The 26,590-nt window shown below is 50.3% G+C and overlaps 2 protein-coding genes and 2 long non-coding RNA genes across 4 annotated transcripts; all 4 read left to right on the top strand.

Annotated features, from left to right (window-relative positions):
• The first annotated feature begins 20,878 nt into the window (after nucleotides 1-20,878).
• LOC112342343 lies at nucleotides 20,879-21,488 on the top strand. The gene is made up of 2 exons (XM_024664021.1): nucleotides 20,879-21,252; nucleotides 21,313-21,488. Exons 1-2 carry the CDS (start codon nucleotides 20,938-20,940, stop codon nucleotides 21,370-21,372), a joined length of 375 nt encoding a protein of 124 aa, XP_024519789.1. The 5' UTR covers nucleotides 20,879-20,937; the 3' UTR covers nucleotides 21,373-21,488.
• Nucleotides 21,489-21,841: 353 nt separating this feature from the next.
• Nucleotides 21,842-22,244, top strand: LOC112342352. The gene is made up of 3 exons (XR_002990941.1): nucleotides 21,842-21,886; nucleotides 21,947-22,073; nucleotides 22,129-22,244. It is a non-coding gene; the product is annotated as an uncharacterized LOC112342352 (long non-coding RNA).
• Nucleotides 22,245-22,540: 296 nt separating this feature from the next.
• LOC112342368 lies at nucleotides 22,541-23,149 on the top strand. The gene is made up of 3 exons (XM_024664052.1): nucleotides 22,541-22,569; nucleotides 22,619-22,725; nucleotides 22,775-23,149. The coding sequence occupies exons 1-3, from the start codon at nucleotides 22,542-22,544 to the stop codon at nucleotides 23,147-23,149; spliced, it is 510 nt and encodes a 169-aa protein (XP_024519820.1). The 5' UTR covers nucleotide 22,541.
• Nucleotides 23,150-25,053: 1,904 nt separating this feature from the next.
• Nucleotides 25,054-26,038, top strand: LOC112342348. The gene is made up of 4 exons (XR_002990937.1): nucleotides 25,054-25,083; nucleotides 25,149-25,594; nucleotides 25,647-25,838; nucleotides 25,911-26,038. It is a non-coding gene; the product is annotated as an uncharacterized LOC112342348 (long non-coding RNA).
• Nucleotides 26,039-26,590: the final 552 nt, after the last annotated feature.

Raw genomic sequence — 26,590 nt, 5'->3', positions numbered from 1 at the left:
TGGACCCGAGATGGAGTCCGAGATGGAGTCCGAGATGGAGTCCGAGATGGACCCGAGATGGAGTCCGAGATGGACCCGAGATGGAGTCCGAAGTCGAGACCGAGATTGAGACCGAGACCGAGACCGGGACCGAGACGAGACCGAGACCGGGACCGAGACCGAGACCGAGGCCGAGGCCGAGACCGAGGCCGAGGCTGAGACCGAGGCAGAGTCCGAGTCCGAGTCCGAGTCTGAGTCCGAGTTCGAGTCTGAGAGGGTGAAAGCCCAAAGCGTTCATCTCCCAGACCCTGGGGGGTTTGGTGAGCTCCAAAAGTATAGTAGGGGGAGGACTGCAGTGGAGCCAGTTTGGCCAGGAAAGGCTAGTTTGGCCCAGGAAGGCCGGACCCAGTGTTGGGTGATGAGTGTAAGGAACCAACTCGCCGAGGTGTCGTAGGCTAAGGGAACCCCGAAAGCATGACCAAAATGACAAAGAGTTCATCGGATGGGACCAAGTCAAAGATCGAGTCCAAGACCGACTCTAGGACCGGGTTCGAGATAGAGTCCGGAATCGAGTCCAAGACCGACTCGGGGACCGAGTTCGAGTCCGAGTTCGAGACCGAGTTCGAGACGGAGTCCGAGATCCGAAATCGGGTCCGAGACCGAGTCCGAAGTCGAGTCCGAGGTCGGGCCCGAGATCGGGTCCGAGATCGATTCCGCGATCGAGTCCGAGACCGAATCCGAAGTCGGATCCGAAATCGGATCCGAGATCGAGCCAGAGACTAAGTCCAAATACTAATACGGGTCAAGGGGTGAAAGCCAAAAGCGTGCGTCCCCCAGGGGGGGGGGGGCTGCAGGGGGTTCCAAAAGTATAGTAGGGATAGTGAGGTCCAGGAACCAGTTTAGAAGGGACTCTCCAGTGGGGCTCCCAAACTGACTTGAGGTTGGGACTGGGACCGAGGGGCCTTGGGTGGGAGTGAGCATGGACTTGGTTGGTGCCGGAGGGGCCATCCAAGGAAGTGCTCAAGAGCAGCTCCCACTCCCGAAAGGGAAACCGATTGCGGTGCTCCCGGCTCATGTGGAATGGTGCCCCACTTGAGTACCATGCGGCTCATTGGTCCTCGCCCTTCCTAGGGGCTTGGGCCTTCCTTCGGGATGGAAGTGGGGGGCGAGAGGTACCCATGCCGGGCCGTTAGGCCACGGTGTTTCGCCCCGGCGTCCCGAAGCAAGTGTTGCACTCAAGACTTGGGATTTAGAGGGTCCCATGATCAAGTCTTGTGGTACCAAGGGATGTTAGGAACCTGGAAGCTTGGTGTGCTTGGCTGCTTGTGCTTGTGGGGAGTGTAGCCGAACCTTAAGTCCAGTCTAACCCGGGGAGGGGGATTGGGAGTGATTTGGGAATCCGTGGAAGGATGGCTAACGCTCCATTGCTCGTGCAGTGAGTAGCTGAAACCAAGTAGGAGCTGGTACCATAGGCGATAACCTTGGCAAGGGAACTTAGCAAAAGCCAAGGCAGTGTTGGACGGATAGATGAGGTAAGCTGGCAAATTGGAAAGGAAAAATTTGTGGCTTACAATTTGGTATCGGAGCCTTTATCTCAGTTCTAGCGAAGGATAGAGGCGGATTGTTGGGAGATGGCAAGGGCAGGGCGTAAGCGAACCCAGGCGGAGACGGAACCTCCGCCGGAGCTGGAGCCTCCGGTTGAACAAGAGGCTATGGATGAGGAATCCTTGCATGAGGAGGACTCCAGTGAGGAAACTTCCAAACAGGAGTCCGGTGGCGAGGTTTGGTCGTCCAAGGCTCGATTGGACGTCCTAGAAGGACAGTTGGCACAGACCAATGCCCTGCTGGAGACTCTCGTACGCAAGTTAAAGCGTGACGAGAAGCGGAAGAAAAAGCGAAAGACTGCGGATGCTGGCAGCGCAGAAGGTGCGGACCCTTCGGCAGGGACTGAGGCAAAACCAGACAAGGTCGAACAGACCGAAGTGGAATCAGTCCCTCAGGCAGTTCCCAAGTACAAACCAAAGCCCCCACCGGTGTTCAAGGGAGTGAACGACTATAAGGTTGTGGAGGATTGGTTTTACGATATGGAGGACTACTTCCGAGCGTTGCGGTTACCGAGCTCGGAGAAGGTCCCATGTGCAAAACCATACTTGGCAGATAATGCCAAGTCTTGGTGGAGAACAACGGAGGCCAACGAAGGACCGGTGGCCACCTGGGACATGATGAAGGCGAGGATCCGCGCGACATACGTTCCTCCGAATGCCACTCTGCATCTGAGAGATGAGTTGAGTAGGCTGAAGCAAACTGGAACCATCCAGGAATATGTGAATGGGTTCATGGCAAAGAGGATACTTGTCACGGACATGGGGGATATGGATACGTTCCATGCCTTTATATCAGGTTTGCAAACCTGGGCTCGCGGTGAGGTGATGCGCTGGAACCCGACCAACTACAAGGAAGCGTTGGATGCGGCCATCAAGGTGCATTTCAACGATAACCTGCGAAAGGGGAACACGACGGGGTCGGGATCCACGTTTCACAAAGGGGCCAAACCGAGGGGAACATATAGCAAGGGGAAATTCAAGAAGAGTTTCTTTAAGAATGAGTCCTCGGGGTTCCGGAAAAGCAAATCCGGTGGCCAGCGAGCGAGTACGTGGGGAAGTCAAGCGAAAAAAGACAAACCCACGGATAAGAAGGTCAAGTCGTATAGCAGCGTGGGCAACAACATATGCTACAACTGCGGCGAAGCGGGACACTTCTCGAGGGAATGTCCCTACCCGAAGAAGGCCAGAGCCAATATGGCCATCAAGTCGGGTGAAGTCCAAACTGAGGTATGTGATCCAGTCCCTAACTCAAAGTTACTCATTACACGAGCAACTTTGGTAGAGAGTCGTTCGCGACATCTACTAGCCCTCCGAGGGAAGCTCGGAGGTAGCTTTGTTAAGATCCTTATTGACACGGGTGCTTCGGATAATTTTGTGGCTGCAGACATAGTCCGGCAAGCCGGACTAACGGTGCAGCGGCTAGGCGAACCAAGGACTATAGAGTTTGTTCAAGGTAGCCAAAGCACCGATGAGGTACTTCGACAAGCGAGAGTCGAAGTGGGGACATGGAAAGTGGACATGGATTTCACCGTCTTGGACATGGCGGGATTTGACGTGATCTTCGGAATGGATTGGTTTAATCGGTTCGTGGTAGCCCTACATGGACAAGGTACGAACCTTGTGGTATTGGCGAATGCCCAAGGAAGAAGATCTAGGGTGGAGGCCCAGGATCTAAAGGTAGGGCAAAGCAAGGCCAAAGAGTCATGCTTAAACCTGGTGTCCACGAGAGGACAACTCACTAAAGGAACTAAGGCAGCCTTTTTGTGCTTACTCTCGGTGAAGAGTGACAAAAAGACAAGAACGGAAGAAGTACCTTTAGTGATCCAGCAGGTGCTGGACCAATTCCAGGATACCATGCCAGAGGAGCTACCGGCGGGGTTGCCCCCCGCACGACCGATAGAACATAAGATTGAGCTGGTCGAGGGTGCTGAGGCGGTGGTTCGTCCACCCTATCGATTGAATGAAAAAGAACTCAAGGAGCTCAAGAGCCAACTAGAAGAGTTGGTGGGCAAAGGGTATGTTAGGTTGAGCAAGTCGCCGTATGGGGCACCGGTGCTATTTGTGAAAAAGAAAGATGGATCTATGCGCATGTGCATAGACTACCGGTTGCTCAACAAGTATACCAAGAAGAACAAGTACCCTTTGCCAAGGATCGAGGACCTGTTCGATAGGTTGGGAAAGGCAAAATACTTCTCGAGGATTGACCTAAGGTCAGGATACTACCAGATCAGGGTAGCTGAGGAAGATGTCGAGAAGACAACCTGTCGAACGAGGTATGGGAGCTTTGAGTTTTTGGTGATGCCCTTTGGGCTGTGCAATGCGCCGGCAACGTTTTCGGCATTGATGAACCACATCTTTGTACCCTATCTGGATCGCTTCGTGGTCGTCTATATTGACGACATCCTGATCTATAGCGAGACGCTAGAGGAGCATGCCGAACACTTGGCGAAGGTGTTTGAGAAACTAAGGGAACACAAACTGTATGCTAAAGAGAGCAAATGTGACTTTGCTCAACAAGAGGTAAAGTTTCTCGGGCATGTGGTGGGCCAGGACGGGCTCAAGGTGGACCCGGAGAAGGTCCAAGCGATCCAGGAATGGGAACGACCATTGAATGTACATGAGTTGAGGGCGTTCCTGGGGCTATGCAACTACTATCGAAAGTTTATCAGACACTATTCGAGAGTAGCCCTGCCCTTAACGGACCAAACAGGAAAAGGGAAGATGGTATGGATAGCGGAATGCGAGGCGGCATTCGTCCACCTCAAAGGGAAGTTGAGGAAGGCTCCGGTGTTGGCATTACCAGACTTTGGTAAGGACTTTGAGGTAGACACGGATGCTTCGGACTTTGCGTTGGGCGCAGTTTTGAAGCAAGACAACCATCCAGTAGCGTTCTTCTCGAAGAAACTGGACAAGGCTCAACGGAAGTGGCCTGCCCACGAGAAGGAATTGTTTGCGGTGGTCAAGGCGCTCAAGGAGTGGCGACACTACCTTGGGAGACACTTCAAGGTTTACACGGACAATGTGGCAACGAAACACTTCTTGTCACAGCCCGACCTAAGGGGAAAACAAGGTCGGTGGGCCAATGCTTTGGCGGAGTTTGATTGCGAGATCCTGTACAAGCCTGGGAAGAGCAACATCGTGGCAGATGCGCTAAGTCGAAAAGCGAGCTTGAAGTTGGCGATATCTAGCGCGACAACAACCTTTTGGGACGATGTGCGGACCGCATACGAGAGTGATGGTCTAGCACAAGAAGTGTTGCTGAGGAATCTGGAGGCGCGGGAAGCTCACCAGAGAGGTGAGCTGCCAACGGAAGAGAAAACGGGCTATGTGGAACGCAACGGACTCATATATTACAAGCAAACGAGGGTGTATGTTCCAGAAGGGGAACTAAGGAAGGTAGCCTTGGAAGAGTGTCATGACGGACCTCTCGCGGGACACGGCGGAGTGCCCAAGACGATGGGCTTACTCAAAAGGAAGTATCACTGGCCAGATATGGCTAAGGACGTCCAAGACTATGTAAAGACATGCCCAACATGTCAGCAGGTCAAAGCCGTGACGAAGGCTAGTGGGGGCTTGTTGCAAAGCATCCCCATTCCAGATCGTCCGTGGAAATGTCTCACGATGGACTTCATCACGGGACTACCCCCAAGCGAGGGGTTCGATGCGATATTCGTGGTGGTGGACCGATTTTCAAAGATGGCACATTTCATACCCACCACAACGGATGTGGATGCGGAAGGTGTGGCGAAGCTGTTCTTCGAACAAGTGGTTCGAGTGCGGGGAAGGCCGGAAGAGATTATCTCAGATCAAGATAAGATCTTCACCAGTAGGTTCTGGAGGACACTCCTAGAACAGTATCGCACCAAGTTGAAATTCAGCACGGCCTATCACCCACAGACAGGTAATGGGTATTGAGTCAAGATTGATGGCACTAACACTTCTTGACAGACGGACAAACAGAAAGGGTGAATAGGCAACTGGAGGATTATTTGCGATGCTATGTCTCGGGAGACCAGACCGACTGGGTAAGTCATTTGGGACTTGCGGAAATGTGTTATAACAACTCACCACATTCGAGCATCGGGGTGAGTCCATGGGAAGTCATCAATGGGCGAGCTATTGAAGGTCCTGTGGAACTCGGCGTGGCCGAGTATCATGGAGAGTTACCCGTAGTGGAGGCATTCACGGCGGAAAGACTCAACATTTGGAATCTAGTGAGGGATTCCTTGGAACGGGCTCAACAAAGGCAAACTAAGTACGCGAACCAAAAGCGTCGAGATGTGGAGTTCCAAGCTGGGGAGAAGGTGTGGCTGAACACCAAGAACCTCAGGCTACCAAGTGGGATCAGCCGGAAGTTGACCCAAAGGTAAAAATGCATGTATTCCTGTAAATGAATTGATCTTGAGTTCCTTAAGCAGGTTCGCGGGGCCTTACGAGATTGAGGCTCGAATCGGTAAAGTGGCTTACCGTCTCCGACTTCCTCGAGAGATGGGGAAGATGCATCCCGTGTTCCACGTGAACTTACTCAAGCCGTATTTTGAGGATCCGCTTCGCAAGGACCAAGTAAGACCTTTACCTAAGGTTATCCAAGGGGAGGAGGAATACGAAGTCGAGGCCATCCTCAATGCGCGCAAGAGCAAGCGACAAGGACGTGAGGTGAGAGAGTTCCATGTGAAGTGGAAAGGATTTCCACACTGCGAAGCAACATGGGAACCGGAGGAGAACCTAGCGAACGCGCGAGATCTAGTGGAGGAATTTCTGCATGGCAGAACTCTATGTACTTATGCAAAGTTCAATTAAAAGTATCAATTTGAGAAGTTGAGCAATGGCATATGTTGGGACCCGAAGGCACGCCGAAGGTAAGCTAATTAGCATGGGTTAGCTAGGTCGACCAGGCGTAGGGAGCTACGCCCGACTCCCTGCGGGGATGTCGAATCCGTAGACGTATTCTACGGAGGTTGGGTTTGAGTCCCAACCCCCTAGTAAAGCAAGGCTGGGTTCAAGTCCCGACCCCATACTAGGGCGTGGTGAGGGGTGGAGTATAGGGACACCTATATTCCGTTGTCATGAGCTCTTGGCCGGGGAGGCTAACTTAGGCACACCGCTAAGTGGGGGGATGCCCCCGGAGACATGGTCAACAAGTCGTAGGATAAAAAAGAGACGTTCGATGTGGGCATCGAACTTCTTCTATGGGTGGTGGAGTTGTAAGGAACCAACTCGCCGAGGTGTCGTAGGCTAAGGGAACCCCGAAAGCATGACCAAAATGACAAAAAGTTCATCGGATGGGACCAAGTCAAAGATCGAGTCCAAGACCGACTCTAGGACCGAGTTCGAGATAGAGTCCGGAATCGAGTCCAAGACCGACTCGGGGACCGAGTTCGAGTCCGAGTTCGAGACCGAGTTCGAGACGAAGTCCGAGATCCGAAATCGGGTCCGAGACCGAGTCCGAAGTCGAGTCCGAGGTCGGGCCCGAGATCGGGTCCGAGATCGAGTCCGCGATCGAGTCCGAGACCGAATCCGAAGTCGGATCTGAAATCGGATCCGAGATCGAGCCAGAGACTAAGTCCAAATACTAATACGGGTCAAGGGGTGAAAGCCCAAAGCGTGCGTCCCCCAGGGGGGGGGGGCTGCAGGGGGTTCCAAAAGTATAGTAGGGATAGTGAGGTCCAGGAACCAGTTTAGAAGGGACTCTCCAGTGGGGCTCCCAAACTGACTTGAGGTTGGGACTGGGACCGAGGGGCCTTGGGTGGGAGTGAGCATGGACTTGGTTGGTGCCGGAGGGGCCATCCAAGGAAGTGCTCAAGAGCAGCTCCCACTCCCGAAAGGGAAACCGATTGCGGTGCTCTCGGCTCATGTGGAGTGGTGCCCCACTTGAGTACCATGCGGCTCATTGGTCCTCGCCCTTCCTAGGGGCTTGGGCCTTCCTTCGGGATGGAAGTGGGGGGCGAGAGGTACCCATGCCGGGCCGTTAGGCCACGGTGTTTCGCCCCGGCGTCCCGAAGCAAGTGTTGCACTCAAGACTTGGGATTTAGAGGGTCCCATGATCAAGTCTTGTGGTACCAAGGGATGTTAGGAACCTGGAAGCTTGGTGTGCTTGGCTACTTGTGCTTGTGGGGAGTGTAGCCGAACCTTAAGTCCAGTCTAACCCGGGGAGGGGGATTGGGAGTGATTTGGGAATCCGTGGAAGGATGGCTAACGCTCCATTGCTCGTGCAGTGAGTAGCTGAAACCAAGTAGGAGCTGGTACCATAGGCGATAACCTTGGCAAGGGAACTTAGCAAAAGCCAAGGCAGTGTTGGACGGATAGACGAGGTAAGCTGGCAAATTGGAAAGGAAAAATTTGTGGCTTACAATGAGCTGCCCACTGGGAAGTCCAAGACTAGAGTGAACACGGACCGACAAGCGGGGTAGCTTGGTGAAGTGTTCAAGAGCCGGCTCTAGTACCCCCCCCGGGAGATCGACTGGCCGATGCTCCCAGTCCAAGTGTGGGTGGCACTACCTACTTGGATACCTGTCGTGGCTCAACGGAACCTCGCTCTAAGCTCATGGCTAGAGCACCTAAAGGCGAAAGGCGGGGAGAGTACCCATGAGGCTTGCATAAGGCCACGGTGTTCCGAAATGTTGTCCCAAAGTCCCAAACGGTGAAAGGGAAGAGGAGTAGGCCTCTAATGTAGTGACCAAGGATACGGTCATATGGTGAGGAAGTCCTAGAGGATAGTGGGACTTAGTGGTCGGGCCGGTGGGCCTTGATCCAGTGGCAGTGTTGGCGAACATAGCCAAGGACAGAAAGGGACTTGGTGGGGACTGGAACAGAGTTATTGGGGAAGGCTATTCCCCATGTCTGTAGGCATCCTAAGGATGTTAAGGAGTGGATCTGGGATGATCACTCATGGACGGATGACTCAGTCTTGGAGAGAGGATTGGAATGCAGGTGGTGTTGGACCACCAGTGTGACCAAGGTAAATGGGCATGGCCTTAGCGTAACAGGCCGATACGTCGGTGGTACCTTAGGGTGTCAATCATGGGATCGGACACGTGGAGCACTTGGAGCACATGCTAAGGTTGAGTGGCATGGATGCCATTCTCGGGGCTACCAAGCCCCAAGTCCTGAGTTGGACTTATGGAGGTTGTGAATGAGACTCCTCCAAGTGGTCGGAGGTTTGGTTAAGTGACTAAAGTAGAATGGAAAAATTAGTTGCTTACAATTTGGTATCAGGGCTGTTCCTTAGTCCGACTTTTATTGGTGCTCAAGTATATCACCACTAGTGTTGGCATCGGAAGGTCCGAGGAGTGGGCCTATCCTTGAGGAGTAGCAAGTCGGGAAGACATGGCTCTCCATTACAGTTCATGTGTGAACTTGTAGATAAGGTGGTGGATAGAAAAGGGCCAATAATGGAACGACTTTGGGATCTTGGGAACAGTGCAAGGTTTTCCTCATTGAGTTGAGGATGTGATCCGGATGAGCATTTGTCTCAGCAAATTGGCTAAGGTTGTTGTGGTAAACAACTAAAGTTGGGATCACGGGAAAGATAGAGACTCCAAAACAATAAAGGAGTCACAAGATTATCCTCATATAGTTGAGGTTGGTGGTCATGAATGTGAGACCAGAGGTAATGACCGTGGGAGGTCAAATACGGAAGAGGACTCAAGTCCTTGAAATGGTAGCCGGGGCTACCTTTAATAAATGCTGGAACAACCCAAGGAGTTGGGGGGTGTACTTAGAGATGAGTGGTATTCTCATCGCAAGTCCTAAGGGGCAAAAGTTGCCCCCAGAGAACAAAATCAAGTGTCGGAGTAACACTTGTGAAAATAGTCCTTTTGAGTAGGACAGGAATGCCAGAAGTGTATTCCAGTGAGCTAGTGCCTCACAAGTAGGACTTTAAGGGTCTATGGATTAACCAAGTCCAAAACTGTTGATGACTCAAGTAGAGTCAAGGGATGGTCCTAAAAGGACTGATGGAAGCATTTGGACTGAGGTGTGTTGTACCCCACAAAGGATGGGGGGGGGGATCATAGGATCCAAGGATGAAAACAGAGGGTATCTCATCGATGACAAAATGTGCCATGCTAAAGTTATGGGAAAGGTGTTCTCAGAAGAAAACAACTTTGACACAAAGTTGTGTGTGACTTCTATGGTGCAGTGCTAACGGATGGTTGGCATGAGAAAGAGCGGTGTTGGTCTTGGCAAAGACATAAACACGAAGGGGAAGTGTCATAGAGGTAGGCTTGTGGAGCCGATGGTGTGGAGACACCAAATGTGCCAAGGTGTGATACCTTGAGGCTATGTTGGTGGGTTCATGAGAACTCCTTGCCAAAGGAATCCCAATGGAAATGGGAATGGCATAGCCTAAGCTGCAGAGCATGCAATTGGAGTGTGGTGACCCAGATAATGATGGAGGTGTGAAAGCACCAAACAATGAGTTGTAGGACTTGACAACTATGAGGCAACTAAGCAAAATGTGCAAAATAACTGGTTGAACGGGTAGAAGGTAGCTACCCAAGACTTCTTAATAGCATAGGGAAGTCGGATACACCCTTACGGGGGATAAGTTGCTTGTGTTGCGATATAGTAAGTCAATATCATAAAAGGAAATACTCATTGTCAAGAAAGCCATCATTGGGACACCCGAACACTCTAAAACACTAGAAGGTGGTGTTTGATGTCGCGAGGGCAATGGATAAAGCCCAAGGGACTAAGTCCCTAACGAATGATGGATAGAAGGTGCTATCCAAATGTCCGAGGTAGCGGAGACAGGAGAGGACTGTCTACCCGAGTTGGACAAAGCCAAGAATGGAATTTTGGCAAGGCTACTGATGGGCATGTAAAGGCCCATAAGCAACAATGTAATCCCAGTGTGTGGGATTATAAGGTGAGCATACCCGGATTGAGGAACCACTCCTTGGGCTATTGGGTAGGTACATCCCTAAGAATACTTGCTAAGGCATGATAGAAAGTGCAAAAGCTATCCTCCTGGTCTGGAGGAGAATAACCAAAGGAAACATATGGGGCCAAAAGGCAAGTAGTATTGGGATGGAACTGAACCATAGAAATCGAAGGGCATAACCAAGGTTATTTATGCCAGCTGGGAGTGGAGAATTAAGTGGGGGCTCGAGGGTGTTGCCGCTAGCAACCGTGATGCCATGGAGAGTCTAAAATATGGAATTGTCTATGTTAGACTATGTGGCAATTGGAAAGCTTGCAAAAAGGGAAGCCTTAGCAAGCTAAGGGACAGAGTTCCTTCAAGGTTCCCAAAGACGATTCTAGGTAGCTTAGTACCTAGAAAGGCCAAGTGTAAATGGTTCATAGAACGCGCGAAATCAGAGTGGCGCAGCAGAAGCGTGGTCTTGAAGCTTGCCATGAGGCAAGGCTGTCAAGGTTAGGGAAGTAGTTCCCGAGTGTTCAAAGAGAGGGCTTTGAACGAAAGTTGATGGTTAAGGACTTCCACGCTTATGCATGAACCATGTTACGGTGGTCGGATGACTTGCTAAGTGAGATTGGCAAGTTGGGGGGAATAAATACCCTAGTTGAAGGTGCTAACTTCAAAAAGGGTGGCCCATGGGGCCAAACATGGAGGAGCCCATGCATGATCACAGATATGTCAAGTGAGAGGACTTGGCAGTGTGGGGGAACTAGGTTCCTAAGCTGTGATCTGTAGCGCGCTTTAAAAATAAGTTGGTGCACCGGCGTGGGGAGTCACGCCAGGCATCTTGTGTGATGCCGTCCGTAGATGCATATACGGAGGTTGGGTTCGAGTCCCGACCCTCTAGTGCTTAGGTTCGAGTCCCAAATCACTAGGGCGTGGTGATGGTTTGGAATATGAGGACACTCATATTTCGGTGGTCATGGACTCTCAGTGGGGAGACTGGTTTGGGCACACCGCCAAGCGAGGGATGCCTCGGAGTCGTGATGCACGGTTAGATTGCTTAGTGTGAAAGCTCGGCATATCTAACTTGAACGCTTTGGTGCAAGTGGCACCAAGGACGTGGTGAGTGAGATGGGGACACCTAATCTCAGTTGCTATGGACCCTTGGCCGGAAGGGCTAGCTTGGGCGCACCGCCAAGTGTGGGGGATGCCCCCGGGGTCGTAGTTAACAAGTTAAAGGTCTAGAAGACTTAGTACCTATTGGCAAACCTGTTAACGTGCCAAGGTGAGATCACTAGATGATCTTGTGGCTAAATAAGGACAAGGTCCTTGTTTGGGTTAAGGAATAAGGTTCCTAGTTCAAAGTGATGATTTGAACTATTGATGATGGTGTGGCTTGGTCAAGGTGACCAAGTGGGAAAAGCACCTTAGGGAAATGAGCTATGTCATTGCGATGGCATAATGTGTCCAAGGAAAGTAGTCTCTAAAGAGACCCATGAGAGGGTCACAAAGTTGGGCCAAGGATAGAGCCCACAGCAGAAGATGCTAAAAGAGACTTACTAGGGGTGAACACCCTAGTCTTGGCAAAGCAAAGCCTTTGCTATGGAATCAAAAGAACACCTCAAGGAGGGAGGTAGAGATTCGATGTTGCTTGGTGCAACAATCAATGGATAGAAGCAAAAGATGAGTGGCCAAGATAGGGCCGTGGAATTCCTTGGAAGGAATCCAAGTGACAAAGTTAGGCGAGGAACACTAATGTGTTGGACGCTAACAAATTGTGGGAAAGGAAGTGTGTTTCCAAGGATGGATTCCGAATTGCTCCGATTTGGCGAAAGTGGAAGCTCCAAGGGAGGGAGCGGTAAGGTAGCCAAATGATAGGGCGATGGACAACCCTAGCACAAAGTGTGATAAATGGAACTTAGTGCCCAAGGTGGCACGAAATAGAAAAAAGGATGATGGTGCCCTCAAGTAATGAACTTCCTAGGATAGGGAAGTGGAGCTGCACAATCTGTGCAATGCAAGGTGTTGGAGACACCTAGGAAATTGACTTCCAAAAGTCAAAAGAGTAAAAGTTCCAAGGTGCAAACATTCAATAGATGGAAATTGAGACTACTCGAGAAGGAGTAGTGGGATTGACTTAGAGAAGGGTCTCTAAGAGGTTTAGCGAGAACTAAACCAATAAAAGGAAAGAACCACTACATGTGGTCCAATCAGTCTCTAAGTTGGAGAGACTACCCTCCTTAGAGGATAGGCAAGGCATGGGGAGCCTTTGGTGTCAAACCATTGAGGCATATGCAAAAAGGCATGGTGAGCCTTCAATGTCAAACCATTGACAAATATTGGCTAAGTGCCAAGGATGGAAATGGTAACACATGTGAGTATTACTTTACAAAATGGTTTACCGTTCGATGAGGACATCGAACTTCGTCGATGGGTGGTGGAGTTGTGAGACACAAAATCCCTAGGCCCCAAAGTGGAGCCGGAAAGGGTGCCACGTGGTAGTGGCTGAAACGAGAGCCAAACGAGCGTAACACGTTTGGACCAAAAGCTCCGACTTGAAAAGTCAAGAGCGGGAGTGGAACTCCCAACAAAGTGCTCGAGGAACGAGCATGAGGCGAGCAATAAGCGAGGCTCTAAAAAGGGACCCAAAAGGACCAACACATGATACGTAGAAGTGTCCGAGATGGACTCGAGTTGGAGTCCGAAGTGGAATCCGAGATGGACCCGAGTTGGAGTCCGAGATGGAGTCCGAGATGGACCCGAGTTGGAGTCCGAAGTGGAATCCGAGATGGACCCGAGTTCGAGTCCGAGATGGAGTCCGAGATGGACCCGAGTTGGAGTCCAAAGTGGAGTCCGAGATGCAGTCCGAGGTGGACCCGAGGTGGACCCGAGATGGACCCGAGATGGAGTCCAAGATGGACGCCGAGATGGAGTCCGAGGTGGACCCGAGATGGACCCGAGATGGAGTCCGAGATGGAGTCCGAGATGGACCCGAGATGGAGTCCGAGCTGGAGTCCGAGATGGACCCGAGATGGAGTCTGAGATGGAGTCCGAGATGGAGTCCGAGATGGAGTCCGAGATGGAGTCCGAAGTCGAGACTGAGACCGAGACCGAGACCGGGACCGAGACCGAGACCGGGACCAAGACCGAGACCGAGGCCGAGACCGAGGCCGAGGCCGAGACCGAGGCCGAGGCCGAGACCGAGGCCGAGGCCGAGACCGAGGCCGAGGCCGAGACCGAGGCCGAGACCGAGGCCGAGTCCGAGTCCGAGTCCGAGTCCGAGTCCGAGTTCGAGTCTGAGAGGGTGAAAGCCCAAAGCATTCGTCTCCCAGACCCTGGGGGGTTTGGTGAGCTCCAAAAGTATAGTAGGGGGAGGACTGCAGTGGAGCCAGTTTGGCCAGGAAAGGCCAGTTGGGCCCAGGAAGGCCAGACCCAGTGTTGGGTGATGAGCTGCCCACTGGGAAGTCCAAGACTAGAGTGAACACGGACCGACAAGCGGGGTAGCTTGGTGAAGTGTTCAAGAGCCGGCTCTAGTACCCCCCGGGAGATCGACTGGCCGATGCTCCCAGTCCAAGTGTGGGTGGCACTACCTACTTGGATACCTGTCGTGGCTCAACGGAACCTCGCTCTAAGCTCATGGCTAGAGCACCTAAAGGCGAAAGGCGGGGAGAGTACCCATGAGGCTTGCGTAAGGCCACGGTGTTCCGAAATGTTGTCCCAAAGTCCCAAACGGTGAAAGGGAAGAGAAGTAGGCCTCTAATGTAGTGACCAAGGATACGGTCACATGGTGAGGAAGTCCTAGAGGATAGTGGGACTTAGTGGTCGGGCCGGTGGGCCTTGATCCAGTGGCAGTGTTGGCGAACATAGCCAAGGACAGAAAGGGACTTGGTGGGGACCGGAACAGAGTTATTGGGGAAGGCTATTCCCCATGTCTGTAGGCATCTTAAGGATGTTAAGGAGTGGATCTAGGATGATCACTCATGGACGGATGACTCAGTCTTGGAGAGAGGATTGGAATGCAGGTGGTGTTGGACCACCAGTGTGACCAAGGTAAATGGGCATGGCCTTAGCGTAACAGGCCGATACGTCGGTGGTACCTTAGGGTGTCGATCATGGGATCGGACACGTGGAGCACTTGGACCACGTGCTAAGGTTGAGTGGCATGGATGCCATTCTCGGGGCTACCAAGCCCCAAGTCCTGAGTTGGACTTATGGAGGTTGTGAATGAGACTCTTCCAAGTGGTCGGAGGTGTGGTTAAGTGACTAAAGTAGAATGGAAAAATTAGTCGCTTACAGTCTAGATGTGAATTTCTCCAAACATCAATGTCAAGTTCTTGCAAATGGCTGTCCATTACTGCATTTTCCCAGATATGGTAACCTGTTTGAGAAGGAGATAGCTTCTGGAGAAAAATCGAATGCTCCTGAGATATGCATGACTACAGATAGTTCTCTCTGCCATTCTCGACTTGCACATGCCAATCCCCCTCTCATCAGGCATATGCAGAAGCAGGAGCTTGTGGATGGCTTCAACAACCACGTTCTTCAAAGTTCAGCAAAATGTTACACTTGCATTCTTGGCAAGCAAACCCGTCATACTTTCAAACCTGCTATGATCAGAAGCACTCGTCCCTTGCAGCTCATTCACTCAGATGTTTGTGGACCCATATGACTGTTTGCTCAGAATGGCACGAAGTATTTTGTGACATTTACAGATGATTTCTCCAGGCACACGGACGTCTTCTTTCTTCGTCACAAAGATGAAGTCTTCAGCAAATTCAAGCAATTCGTAGCAGAAGCCGAAGTGAAAAATGGTCAGAGGGTTGGTTGTTTACGTACTGATTCAGGAGGGGAATACGTCAACAAGTCCTTTCAGCAGTTCTGTGCTGAATGAAGAATTCTTCATCAGCGCTCTTGCTCTCATACCCCTCAACAGAATGGAGTCTCTAAGCGCAAGAATAGGACAATCATGAACGCAGTTCGGTGCTTCCTTCAAGAATTAGGACTACCAAAATTCCTCTAGGCTGAAGCAGTCGGATTAGTTGTGCATGTTCAAAACCTTCTCCCTCATTCTTGCAATCCCAACAAGATCCCAGAAGAGCTTTGGACTGGTCAAAGACAATCGGTAGTGCATCTCAGGCGTTTTGGTTGTTTAAGCTTTGCAAAAAGGGTGGATGAGCATCTCGGCAAGTTGGAGAGCAGAAGCAAGCTGGCCTTTCTTGTTGGATCTTTTCTTCCTGAAGAACAGGGCAATGCTGCTCATCATGCACGAATTGGAGAAGTCGACAGGCTCACACATGATCTACCATTCAATGTGGAGAACTATGGGCGGACATCATCTAGACGATCAAGCAGAGCACCTCATCCCAAGCAATGGTCTTTTGCAGCAACAGAAATAGCTTCTGAACCAGTCAACTTTGAGCAAGCGATTCAAGCTCCTGATGCAGATAAGTGGATTTTAGCAATGCAAGATGAGTTGAATTCTTTTGATGAGAACCAGACTTATGACTGGGTGCAAGCTCCTGAAGGACGTGAAGTTGTTGGATCACGCTGGGTGTTCAAGCTTCACAGAAATCCTAATGGATCAGTACAGCGTTACAAAGCAAGACTTGTTGCTCAAGGATATTCACAAGTTCCTGGAGTGGATTTTGATGAGACGTTCTCACCAATTGTGAAGTAGATAAGTATCAGAACGCTTCTGGCTTTTTCAGCGGAGTTTGGTTTGTGCGCACATCACATGGACGTAAAAACAGCCTTCCTTAATGGGAACTTGAAGGAGGAGATATTTATGCGGCAACCCCCAGGCTTTGAGCTTTTTGGATCATGGTGCTCCGAACTCGTCTGCAAGCTTTGCAAGGCTCTTTATGGCCTTAAGCAGACTTCCCGTCAGTGGTATGAATGTTTGGATTCTTTTCTTATGGATCTTGGTATGCAGAGGTTGAACAGCGATGGAAATCTATATCTTCTTCAGCAGGGTGATCACTTTGTTGTGATAGCAGTTTATGTGGACGACTGTTTGATTGTTAGCAACAATGACACTGTTTTGAAGGATGTGAAGATCAAGCTTATGGACAGGTTTGTGATGAAGGACTTAGGAGCTGTGTGGCAGCTGTTAGGGATGGAAGTTGACAGGACAATCACCCTCACACAGCGCCAATATGTGAAGAAGCTTCTCAACCAGTTCAACATGACAAGTTGCAAATCCATGGCTACACCAGTTGTCACTGGCATCAAGTTTACAAGCAAAATGGATGATTTATTTGATCAGCCCTCAGTCTACCGATCGCTTGTTGCAGGACTACTCTACCTCGCCAACATAACTCGCCCCAACATCTCCTTTGCCGTTGGTCTCCTCAGCCGATACATGCAGTCTCCAAATTGTTATCATTGGCAGATGGCAAAGAGAGTTTTGAGGTATTTGAAAGGAACAGCTGCTCATGGACTGGTTTACAAATGCTCAGGTCAGTCCAAACTTGTTCTTCAAGCTTACTGCGATGCAGATTGGGCTGGCAACTTGGATACACAACATTCAACCTCCGGAATTTGCTGCATAATTGCTGGTGCTCCGGTTTCATGGGGAAGCAAGAAGCAAACAACGGTTGCTCTTTCCAGTGCAGAAGCAGAATACGTAGCTGCCAGTACAGCAGCAAGGGAGATCATCTGGCTTCGTTGATTACTTGGAGAACTCAATCAACAGCAATCAGATGCGACCATTCTGCGTTGCGACAACAGAAGTGCAATTGCCATGTCAAAGAATCCTGTGTTTCATGCTCGTACGAAACATATAGACGTGCAGCATCACTTCATTCGCGAACATGTAGCAGCCAGAGATCTTCACCTGGAATACGTTCCTTCACAGTATCAATTGGCAGACCTTCTAACCAAGCCACTTTCGGAGCTCACATTCATCAAGCTGAGGAATCAACTTGGAGTGTCAAGCACCCTCAGCTTGAAGGGGGAGTGTAGGAATAATGATGAACACGACAAGCAGTCTGAATCGTGATCAAATCTCTGGTGATTTCCGATTTGATTGAAGTTGTATATATATACAGCCATATATGAATCAAGGCATGTGTTGAAGTGAAATCCGTTGTTCTTGCTCCGCTTTTCTTTCTCTCGTTGCTCAAAGTCGGGAAGCTGATCCACGTCGAAGCTGCCCCCGCCAGATTCAACGCGTTGGAGCCGGTTTTGACGTCGATCCTGACAATGTATGGGAAGTGCGGCAGTCTGGAGGAGGCTCATTGGATCTTCGATGCGATGCCTGAAAGACGCATGGTGTCTTGGAGTGCGATGATATCTGCATATGCACAGAGTGGTCATGGCCTGCTAGCTCTGGATCTCTTCAAGGAGATGGGTTTGGATGGAGTTGAACCGGATGGAATCACCTCCATCGCGGTGCTTTCGTCTTGTTGTCACTGGGAGCTGAAAGACGGGTGGACGTATTTTGTGAGCTTGAGAAACGACTATGGTGTTGATCCCATGGCTGAGCGTTACATCTGCATCGCTGATCATCTGGGAAGAGCAGGAAGGCTGGCTGAAGCTCAGGATTTGATTCACAGCATGCCCTTCCATCCTAGTCCCGTTGCTTGGACTCAGCTTCTTAGCGCATACAAGACTCGTGGGAATAACCAAACGAAGCTGAATGCAGATGAGCTTGCTCAACAAGTGCAGAAGTTGGATGAAACGAACTCGTCCTGTTACGTGCTGCTCTCAAACACATACGAATCTTTACTTGAAATAGGGTTTCAACATTTCAGTGAGAACTATAGTGGGAAATTTTCAAACTTATTTCCCGGACGACATGAGTTGATCAAGATAAGTCCTCTCAGATTTTCAGGACAAATGACATTAAAACTAGGATTACAAAATCTTAAATATATTATTTTGGAATCTTATTCACTTTCCATATTTAAAATTTTGTAATCTTACATCTGTTTATAGCTAACATTCTTAAAGTTAACAAGTTTTCCTATCATTCATTCATTTGTTCAATCCATTCATTCATTCATTTCCTATCATTCATTCATTCATTCATCACACAAACACTAGAGCGTAATAGCTATATGCTAATGGTTATGTTAGCGTTTTCTTCAGGTGTCATTCATCCATCAATCACAAAGATTTGAGTTTTGTTTGTTGTTAAAATTTAAATTTATAATCTTACATATACTGCAGTCATGACTTCCACAATTCATGCTGCAATCAAGCAGGACCTCCAGGCACTTCATGGCACACTGAAAGAGGACATACCCACAACCAAATTATGGACATCCCTCTATCATGTAAGCATTTGTTAAATTTTGATTTTGTGCTTCTCTATTCCTTTATTTGGCCTCTCCAAGCCCTGCAAAGTGGAGAAAGCGGAGCAAAAACTAAAACCCAGCAGTGGTCAACCCTCGACTTGAAAACGAGAACCTCTGGCTCAGCTTCGAGAGCAAGAGCTCCGATCCGCTGCACCCGTGATTTTTTCTTGGTGTTACGTAGAATCGCCACTTTTCCAAAGAGGTACCTTTAATTCCTTTATTTGTTTGGCTCCGAGGGAGTATCATGGGAGCTCTAGAAAGAATGGTATAAAAAGATCCTCCCAACTCGGGACAAAAGGTGTGCTCGTGAATGATCTCGTAGTCACTATATAGTCTGCGAAGTCTGTCAGCTCCAGCAAGTCAATGCTGAAGCTGCTGCCGCGAATCCTGTACACGTCCATAAACTCGAGAGTGAGCCGGCCCGACACTTCGAGAATGTACTCCAGTTCGGTGATCTCGCAGAACGCTCGGAGTTCTCACCCTTCCATCGTCGTCAAGCTGATTGCTGTCCAAGTAGTTTTGATGTCCCTGCGATCAGTTTCAATTCAAACGTAATTCAAGGCAAGCTCGTTGGATCTCTTACCCCAGCAGCAGCGCCACTTACCCACCTTGCACATAAGCCATCCAGACCCTGATCAAGTATTTTAAAATCCGAAAGAAACTCACTGTGAATCCAAGATATCACAGCTGTTCCTCCTTCGTGTTTTATGCGCGTGAGCTCCTCTTCGATCCGGAAGCCGACGGCGATCACCCTAGCACCAGAAATCCCCCGCCAAGAACAAGAGGACGAAATCCTGTCCTGGTCCTGGATCGATCCGCTGCTCCTACTCTGGCCACAAAACCTCGCGAAGCCACTACGCCGGCGCCAAGATCCACAGCTCCTCGCGAAATCACCACGACAAGATCAAGATTCCCGAGAATGCGCCCGCGGAGGAAGATATCCAGCGCCTCCGGCCCACTGCCGCTGGGAAGAATCCACGCCCGTACAAGAGCAGCATCGATTCCTGCCGCCAATCCGGCTCCCTGGCTGCCATCTCTGTTGGAGCTCCGGAGACGCCGTCGCGCCGCGCCACCGCGCGAGGAAAGGTAAGACGGTGGAAGCCGAATCGGAGCCATGGAAATCGAGGAGCAAGCCGCCGCGGCCAGAGCCAGTGCTGGAGCCGGCAGTGCCGACAACAAAGAAGAGCTCTTCTCCAGGGCGAGGCCTCCACAGGAGGCACAGATTGACGGCGACGAGGATGTCATGCGCGATGATCTTGCAGAGGTGCCCAAGCCCGTGGATGACACAAGTCAGCGCAGCCAGGGGGTCCCCAGCCAGGCAGCCTCGCCGCCGCCTCCAAATCGAGTGGAACCATCGGGGACCGCTTCTCCCGACGTGGATTGGCCTCGCGCTTCTCCTCTGTCGCTGTTCTCCGCCAGAAGATGGATCACGTCGCTTGGAAGGGGAGCGGGAGGCTTTAAAGGTCCAAGCTATACGAGCTTGTACCAAGGCAGCGCAGAAAATCCTGGCAGGACCTCTCTCGCAGATCTTGCTCCCGGATTGCAGCAAATTTCGGAGCAGGGCTGCCCGAGCTGACGTCCCTTTCTCTCGCGAGCGTGAACCGACGAATTACCGAGCGAGCTCATGGTGGCCATGGGGCCGAAACTAGAGGAGCTCAGTATCTCGAATTGCAGGTAACCAACCGTCTGTGGTGCTTTGGCTTCTTACTGAGATCCGCTGGACGTTTTTTGTGCAGCGTTACGGTGGCGGCTGTTGCAGCTTGCGGTTTGTTCTACTCTGAAAAGCTTTGCACTTCGAAGGCTTGGAGCTTACAGACGTCACCTTACAGCACTAGGACCTCAGGTGAATCTTTACTGCCTTTCTTCTCATCTGCTACTTACACAAGCTTTGTTTTCTTCTCAGTGACGAGGTAGTGGCGGACTTCGTCACGGCCGCTGGAAGCTCGCAAGCGTGAAAGCGTTCGTTCTTTGTCAGGCCCTTTTGCCGCAGAGCGACCGAGGACGGGTTTGGATTCCTTGTCCCAATCTCGTGGAGCTCAGACTCTTTGCTGCTCGTCTTTAAAAACTCAAATAAACAAAAAAACGCGATTCTTTAAACAATTTTTAAGAAAATTGTCCGCCATAGCCAGGGTTAGTGTGAGCAAGTTTTCCCTCCATGTAAAATCTAGGGTTCGTCGTCTCCGCAGCTTCCATGGATGTTGTGATTGTGGCGGTCGCGGGTGCTTGTGTTGTCATTGCGGCAACTTGCATTGCAACCATGCTCATCATCAACCTCCTCACCAAGAGCGTCATCACCATGGCTTCTTCAACCAGGGGAGCAGCGAAGGAGGATCTACAGGCTCTCCGTGGAGCTCTCAAGGAGGATCTACAGGCTCTCCGTGGAGTTCTCAAGGAGGACCTTCCCAGCCTCAGGCAGGTGATACAGGATTTTGGTGCCTTGAGGGAGGAACTGAGGATGCTGCGAGATGCTCTGCGAGCTGAGGCAGCCCAGGGCCAAGCTAATCCGGTAAGCATTTGTGAAGTTCTGGCTTGTGCGAATCTTGAAATTATTTGCTTGATCATCCAGTGGTGTGCAAACCGCACAGAAGTGGCGCTGCTGCTGCTGACCATGTTCAGTGATCGGTAGTTGATTCATAGAAAGCTCGACAAAACTGTTTTGTTTTTCGACAGGGAAAAATCTTCTGATTCGGATCTTCGTTTCCTCGAAATAAAATGACTCATGTCTTGAGCTTCTGATAGTAAGTCATTTCCGGGCAAGAACATAGACATGGACGTGGCCTGGCAGTGTCTAATAGTACTTTCTTGTAAGTGGATCAGTGTAACTATTTATTCAGCAGACCCGGATTTCACTGGGTACACTTCAATCGCTTTGTATGATAACGGAACACGATTCAATCAAAGCTTGGACCTGAAACCTGGAGAGCTGAACGAGGAGATTGAGGTGATCTCCATTTCTTTATCATGCATTTCCTGAGTCGCGGCCCTTGCGAGAGAGCCACTGGCCAGCTCTGGAACGAGCTCCTACAGCACAAGCTCTTGCCCCGGAGGTACCATGAATTTTTCTCCAGGAATGGGATGCCCACCGCTGATGAAAATGACGATGTTTGTCGTTCCCACTCCGCGACGTGCAAGTTGCGGAGGTACTGTGTGTCGCCAAGTCCTTTATTGGTTTTCCATGTTGACAAGAAGATGATTTGCAGGTGTAAGAACGTTGACAACAAGCTCTTGCAGCAACTGCGTGTTCGCGTGATGCGAAAGTGTCCAAGCAGTTAACTGCCGCGGACGTTCCTACTCTTTCGGGATCAGGAGCATTCTCGCTTTTGGAATGTAAGCCTTGTCTTTTCGAATCTTGCCGTTGCTGATCCGAGCAAACTACTGGCAGCGGAGCAAAGAAATGCTACAAGTATCTCTATGAAGCGAATAGAACAAATGCATTGGCAAGCTGACCACGTTCATGCTCTCGAACTTGGTGGTGAATTTGCAATGCATCGCAGTAGAAATAGGCTTCGCCTTCGTAGCTGCGGAGGTTTGGACTATGCAAGAACCTTGGTTTCGATTACTGTGCTTAAAAACCTGGCTTTTTTGTGGGAGATAGCCGATTTGTCTGTAAGTAGTTCGAACACTTTAGTTGCATCAGCTTCTAACGAGTCCTCCTGTTTTTTGTTTTGATTCGTTTTGCTTCTGCCTTTAGTGGGGATTACCAGATGGTGTTCCGGTTGCAACACTTCGTGACCACGTAACGGCCATCAAGTTTAGTCCCCGACCTGAAGACGGAACCTCTGTCAAGTTGTCTACATGCCGAAGCCGGATGTCGAGCCCGAATGTAAAGAGTCTGCCGATGTTTTTTTGGTCTTCTAAAAGCTTGTTTCCAGCTGCAGGAGCTGAGAATCGAGCACAGGCTACAAATCAGATTCAGTGCTGTGCGTTTAATGCAGATGGCTCATACTTTGTCACTGGGAGTTCGGACAAGCTTGCCAGAGTAAGCATTTAAAGTGGACTTTTTATATTTCTAACAATTGTTGGAACAGGTTTGGGACGCAAGAAAGTGGGCGGACGAGTACACCGGAAGGCCAAATCATGAGCATCCAGAAACAGATGGTTTTATCGCGGACGAGAATCCCACTGAAGCTGTTTCGTCTGACGACAAACAGGGATACATATGGAAGAAGGGGAAAGCAGCCAAGCGTGCTCGCATGCCTTATCACAGCAGCAGCAGCTCCGAAGAGGATAAACTGGTAGACGTTCCTTGTGATACCAAGAAAGGCCTTGAAGCGACTCGTGTAGAAAATGGAGACACAAAGGTGGTGGCAAGGGCGATCATTAGCGAGTCCGAGTCGGAGAGGTCTCTTTCAGCTGACTACCTTGACGAACAGCAGAGACGAGAGCAGAATCACACTCTATGAGCAATGAGTCCTTACAGAATGGAGAAGCTCCAGATGCTGACAATGACCCTGATTACCACGAAGAGGTTTCACCAGGCAGTAACAGTGAGTCGCTGGAGGATGCTTACAAGCCCGAGGAAGAGCAGGCAGGACGTGGACGATATACAAATGAAGCGCAATATGAACAAGGCCGTCTACTCAAGGAGAAGGCCTCGCAAAGTTGCGACTAAGACCGAGTGTTATGAGGCCGACGAGCACGCTTCAGGTGGCCGCAGGAGAAGTACACGGCTGGCGCAGGGTCGCGTGGTTAGTCTCTCCAACAGCAGGTCCACAAGAAGGAGGAGAAACGTCGGCCGTCCCTCACACTGGGAAGCTAGCTCGTCTTACGACGACTCGGACTGGGATAGAAGCAGCGACGACGATGGACGCCGAAAGCCCGAAAGAAGAACTTCGAGCAGACTGAAAGTGAAGCTGCAGAAGAACGTTGGGTCGAGGTACAAGGATTTCCACGTGAGGAGAAACCTCAGCACGGTGCATCGGAGTCCGAGCAACGTGTCCTGGTTACTCTTGACAGAGGTGGAGCGGACACGCTACATCCCACAGTATGGTGATGAGGTGGTGTACTTCCGGGACATCAAGAAGGGACATCAAGACTACTTAGACAACAAGCGGCTCGACGACAATGGTCCCTGGAGAAGCGTGAAAAGGGAACTGCAAGCGGTCGAGTTCTGCGAGATCACCGGACTGGAGTACATCATTCTCGAAGTGTTGAGGAACACTTGTTGCCGGCTGACTCTCGAGTTCATGGACGGGCACAGGATTCGCGGCAGCAGCTTCAGCGTCGACTTGCCGGAGCTGACAGACTTCGCCGACTTTATAGTGGAGAGAAGCCGCTACGAGGCCTTCATGGCCAGGAACTGGTCCAGTCGGGACAAGTGCCAAGTGTGGTGGAGGTCGGACGAGGAAGAAGGTGGTCGCTGGTGGGAAGGGACGATAACTCAGGTGAAGGCAAAGTCGCCCGAGTTTCCAAACAGCCCCTGGGACAGCATCAGTGTGCTGTACAAGGACGAGCCATCGACGACGAATCACTGCCCCTGGGAGCTTCACGACGTTGAGAATCCTTTAACTTGGGAGTCGCCACAGATCGAGCAGGACAAGGTGCGTGAGCTGCTCGACATCGTGGACGAGGTGCTCCACTCGAACCACGAGGAATGTTTCGGTTTTGGTCTTGGCTTGACGAGCTTTTGCTTTTCACAGGACGAGTATGGCTTGTGGAGGTTGCAGCAGGCCGTGAGCAAGGCGGATTTTCTTGACAGGCAAGTTGGAAAAATCTCTTGCGATTGAGAAAGAAGCTAAAGGTTTTCAAACAATGCAGGATTGCGCTGCCAATCTCCATGGACGTGATTCGCGAGCGGCTGGAGAACAACTATTATCGTAGCATGATGGCGGTGTCACACGATCTTAGGATACTGATCGACAACTTCCGGACATATTTTGGGAAACAGCATTCGTCGGTGCTCAAGGTGGAGCGGCTGAGAGAACGCTTCTCTGAGGCACTGCAAATGTGAGCTTTGTAAAAATTTTCTCGAGGTCTTAGTTAATGAAGAAAAGAAACATTTTCCTTACACATCCATGATCCATCTACATTGTCAAACACGAGATCAGTCCGAGGATCACTCTCAATCTTTTTATACCTGGAAAACCATGAGGACGAAAGAAGTCGAGGAGATGGAGCGCCATCCTTCTCCTCTTCCTCCTCCTCTTGTCATTGAGCCCGTGTACTGATAGAAATCGCGAGAATCCACTGATCGTGGCACAAGGAACTCGAGTTCCCGCCAGACCACTGTACGAATGGCGGTCCACCAAGAAAGTGGCCAGTGGCCCATTGTACGTAAGATAAAGCGACTGTTAGCTTAGGGTTCTTGCGAAGATAGGGCGGGCGGCTCGAACTTCTGGTAAGAGTGTCATTTGTGTCTTTCATAACTACTGTAAACTTGATTTCATTTTCGATTTTGCAAAGGCTTTGCTGCAAACCTTGCCAATGGAGTTTTTGATTGCTATAGTGCTTGTTAGCACCATTGCGATTAATGTGCTGTGCATCGTGACCACAGCTTGTGTGCTGGTGCTGGCATCTGCCATGCGTGCAGGAATGGGAGCTGTGACTGAGAATCTCAAGGTGATGGCCATTCGTGCGGCAGTGAGGGAGGATTTGCCAACAATCCATAGTGCCATAAAAGAAGACGTTGTTGCTGTGGTTCCTTCACTGTATCGTGAAGTGCTTGGAGGTCCTCCTTGATTGCAGCACGCATAGCTGCAACATTCACTGCTCTAGCCATGGCAACAATGCACCATGGATTGCTTGCAAATCCTCCTTCACTGCTGCACAAATGGATCCCATTCATGCTCCAGGATGTTATAGCAGCCCACAACCAAGTCATGATCGACTATTCCGCATCCCTCTATCAGGTAAGCATTTGTTAGATCTAGATTTTGTGCGGCTTTTAAAATACTGGATCAGGGTTTGGATGGCTTGATCCAGTCGTGTGCAAAGAGCACAGTGGTGGGTAAGTGGCGCTGCTGCTGGTTCAATGATCAGTAGTTGATTCATAGAAACGACAAAGCTGTTCTTTTTTTTTCTCAGGAAAATTTTTTCTGATTCGGATCTTCGTTCTTCGAAATAAAAAGGCTCATATGTCGTGAGCTTCTGATAGTAAGTCTTTTTCCGGCCAAGAACATACACATGAACGTGGTCTGGCATTGTCTAATTGGTACTTCCTTGTAGGTGGATGAGTGTAACTATTTATTCAGGAGGTCCTTTGGAGCTGCGGATATCGCATATAGTCACTCGGTTCAAATGCTTTGTATGGTAACGGAACATTGAATCGAAGCTTTCAAGTTTTCTGTCTTCAAGTAGACTCGGGTGCAATCTTCATGCAGCTTAGCTAACCTCTCGTGCAGACTGACTAACGTTCGTGGCTTTACGGTCTGATGTTGGAGCTGATCATCACCTGCATGAACAAGACGAGGAGATCGAGTTGCGGAAGTTATCATGCACTTCCTGAGGAGAGGCCCTTACGAGAGAGCCACTGACCAGCTCTGGAACGAGCTCCTACAGCACAAGCTCTTGCCCCGGAGGTACCATCAGGAATGGAACGCCCCCCGCCGACGAGAATGACGATGGCTTGTCGTTCCCACTCAGCTACGCGCAAGTTGCCGAGAGGTATTGTGTGTCGCTAAGTTCTTTGTTTTTTTGGTTTGTCTTGCTGACAAAAGGATGGATTTTTTTTTTTCGATTTTCAGATATAAGAACGTTGACAACAACCACTTGGTTAAGCTCTTGCAGCAACTACTTGTTCACGACAAGTCCGCGTCCTTGCTTGATGCGAAAGTTCCCAAGCAATTGACCGCCGCGGACGTTCCTACGCTTTTGGGGTCAGGAGCATTCTCGCTTTTGGAATGTAA

This window comes from Selaginella moellendorffii, unplaced genomic scaffold (genome assembly GCF_000143415.4).
Source record: "Selaginella moellendorffii unplaced genomic scaffold, v1.0 SELMOscaffold_106, whole genome shotgun sequence".
NCBI lineage: Eukaryota > Viridiplantae > Streptophyta > Lycopodiopsida > Selaginellales > Selaginellaceae > Selaginella > Selaginella moellendorffii.
The sequence above is the reverse complement of the archived record's forward strand: the minus strand, read 5'-3'. Positions and strand labels throughout refer to the sequence as shown.

Bases quoted from the DNA above. Each gene is read 5' to 3' on its own strand.
- LOC112342343 (XM_024664021.1), top strand. From the start codon at position 20,938: ATGGATGTTGTGATTGTGGCGGTCGCGGGTGCTTGTGTTGTCATTGCG. The intron at 21,253-21,312 runs GTAAGCATTTGT...TTGATCATCCAG, and splicing joins CCCAGGGCCAAGCTAATCCG to TGGTGTGCAAACCGCACAGA.
- LOC112342368 (XM_024664052.1), top strand. From the start codon at position 22,542: ATGCCGAAGCCGGATGTCGAGCCCGAAT. The intron at 22,570-22,618 runs GTAAAGAGTCTG...GCTTGTTTCCAG, and splicing joins GCCGGATGTCGAGCCCGAAT to CTGCAGGAGCTGAGAATCGA. The intron at 22,726-22,774 runs GTAAGCATTTAA...TTGTTGGAACAG, and splicing joins GTTCGGACAAGCTTGCCAGA to GTTTGGGACGCAAGAAAGTG.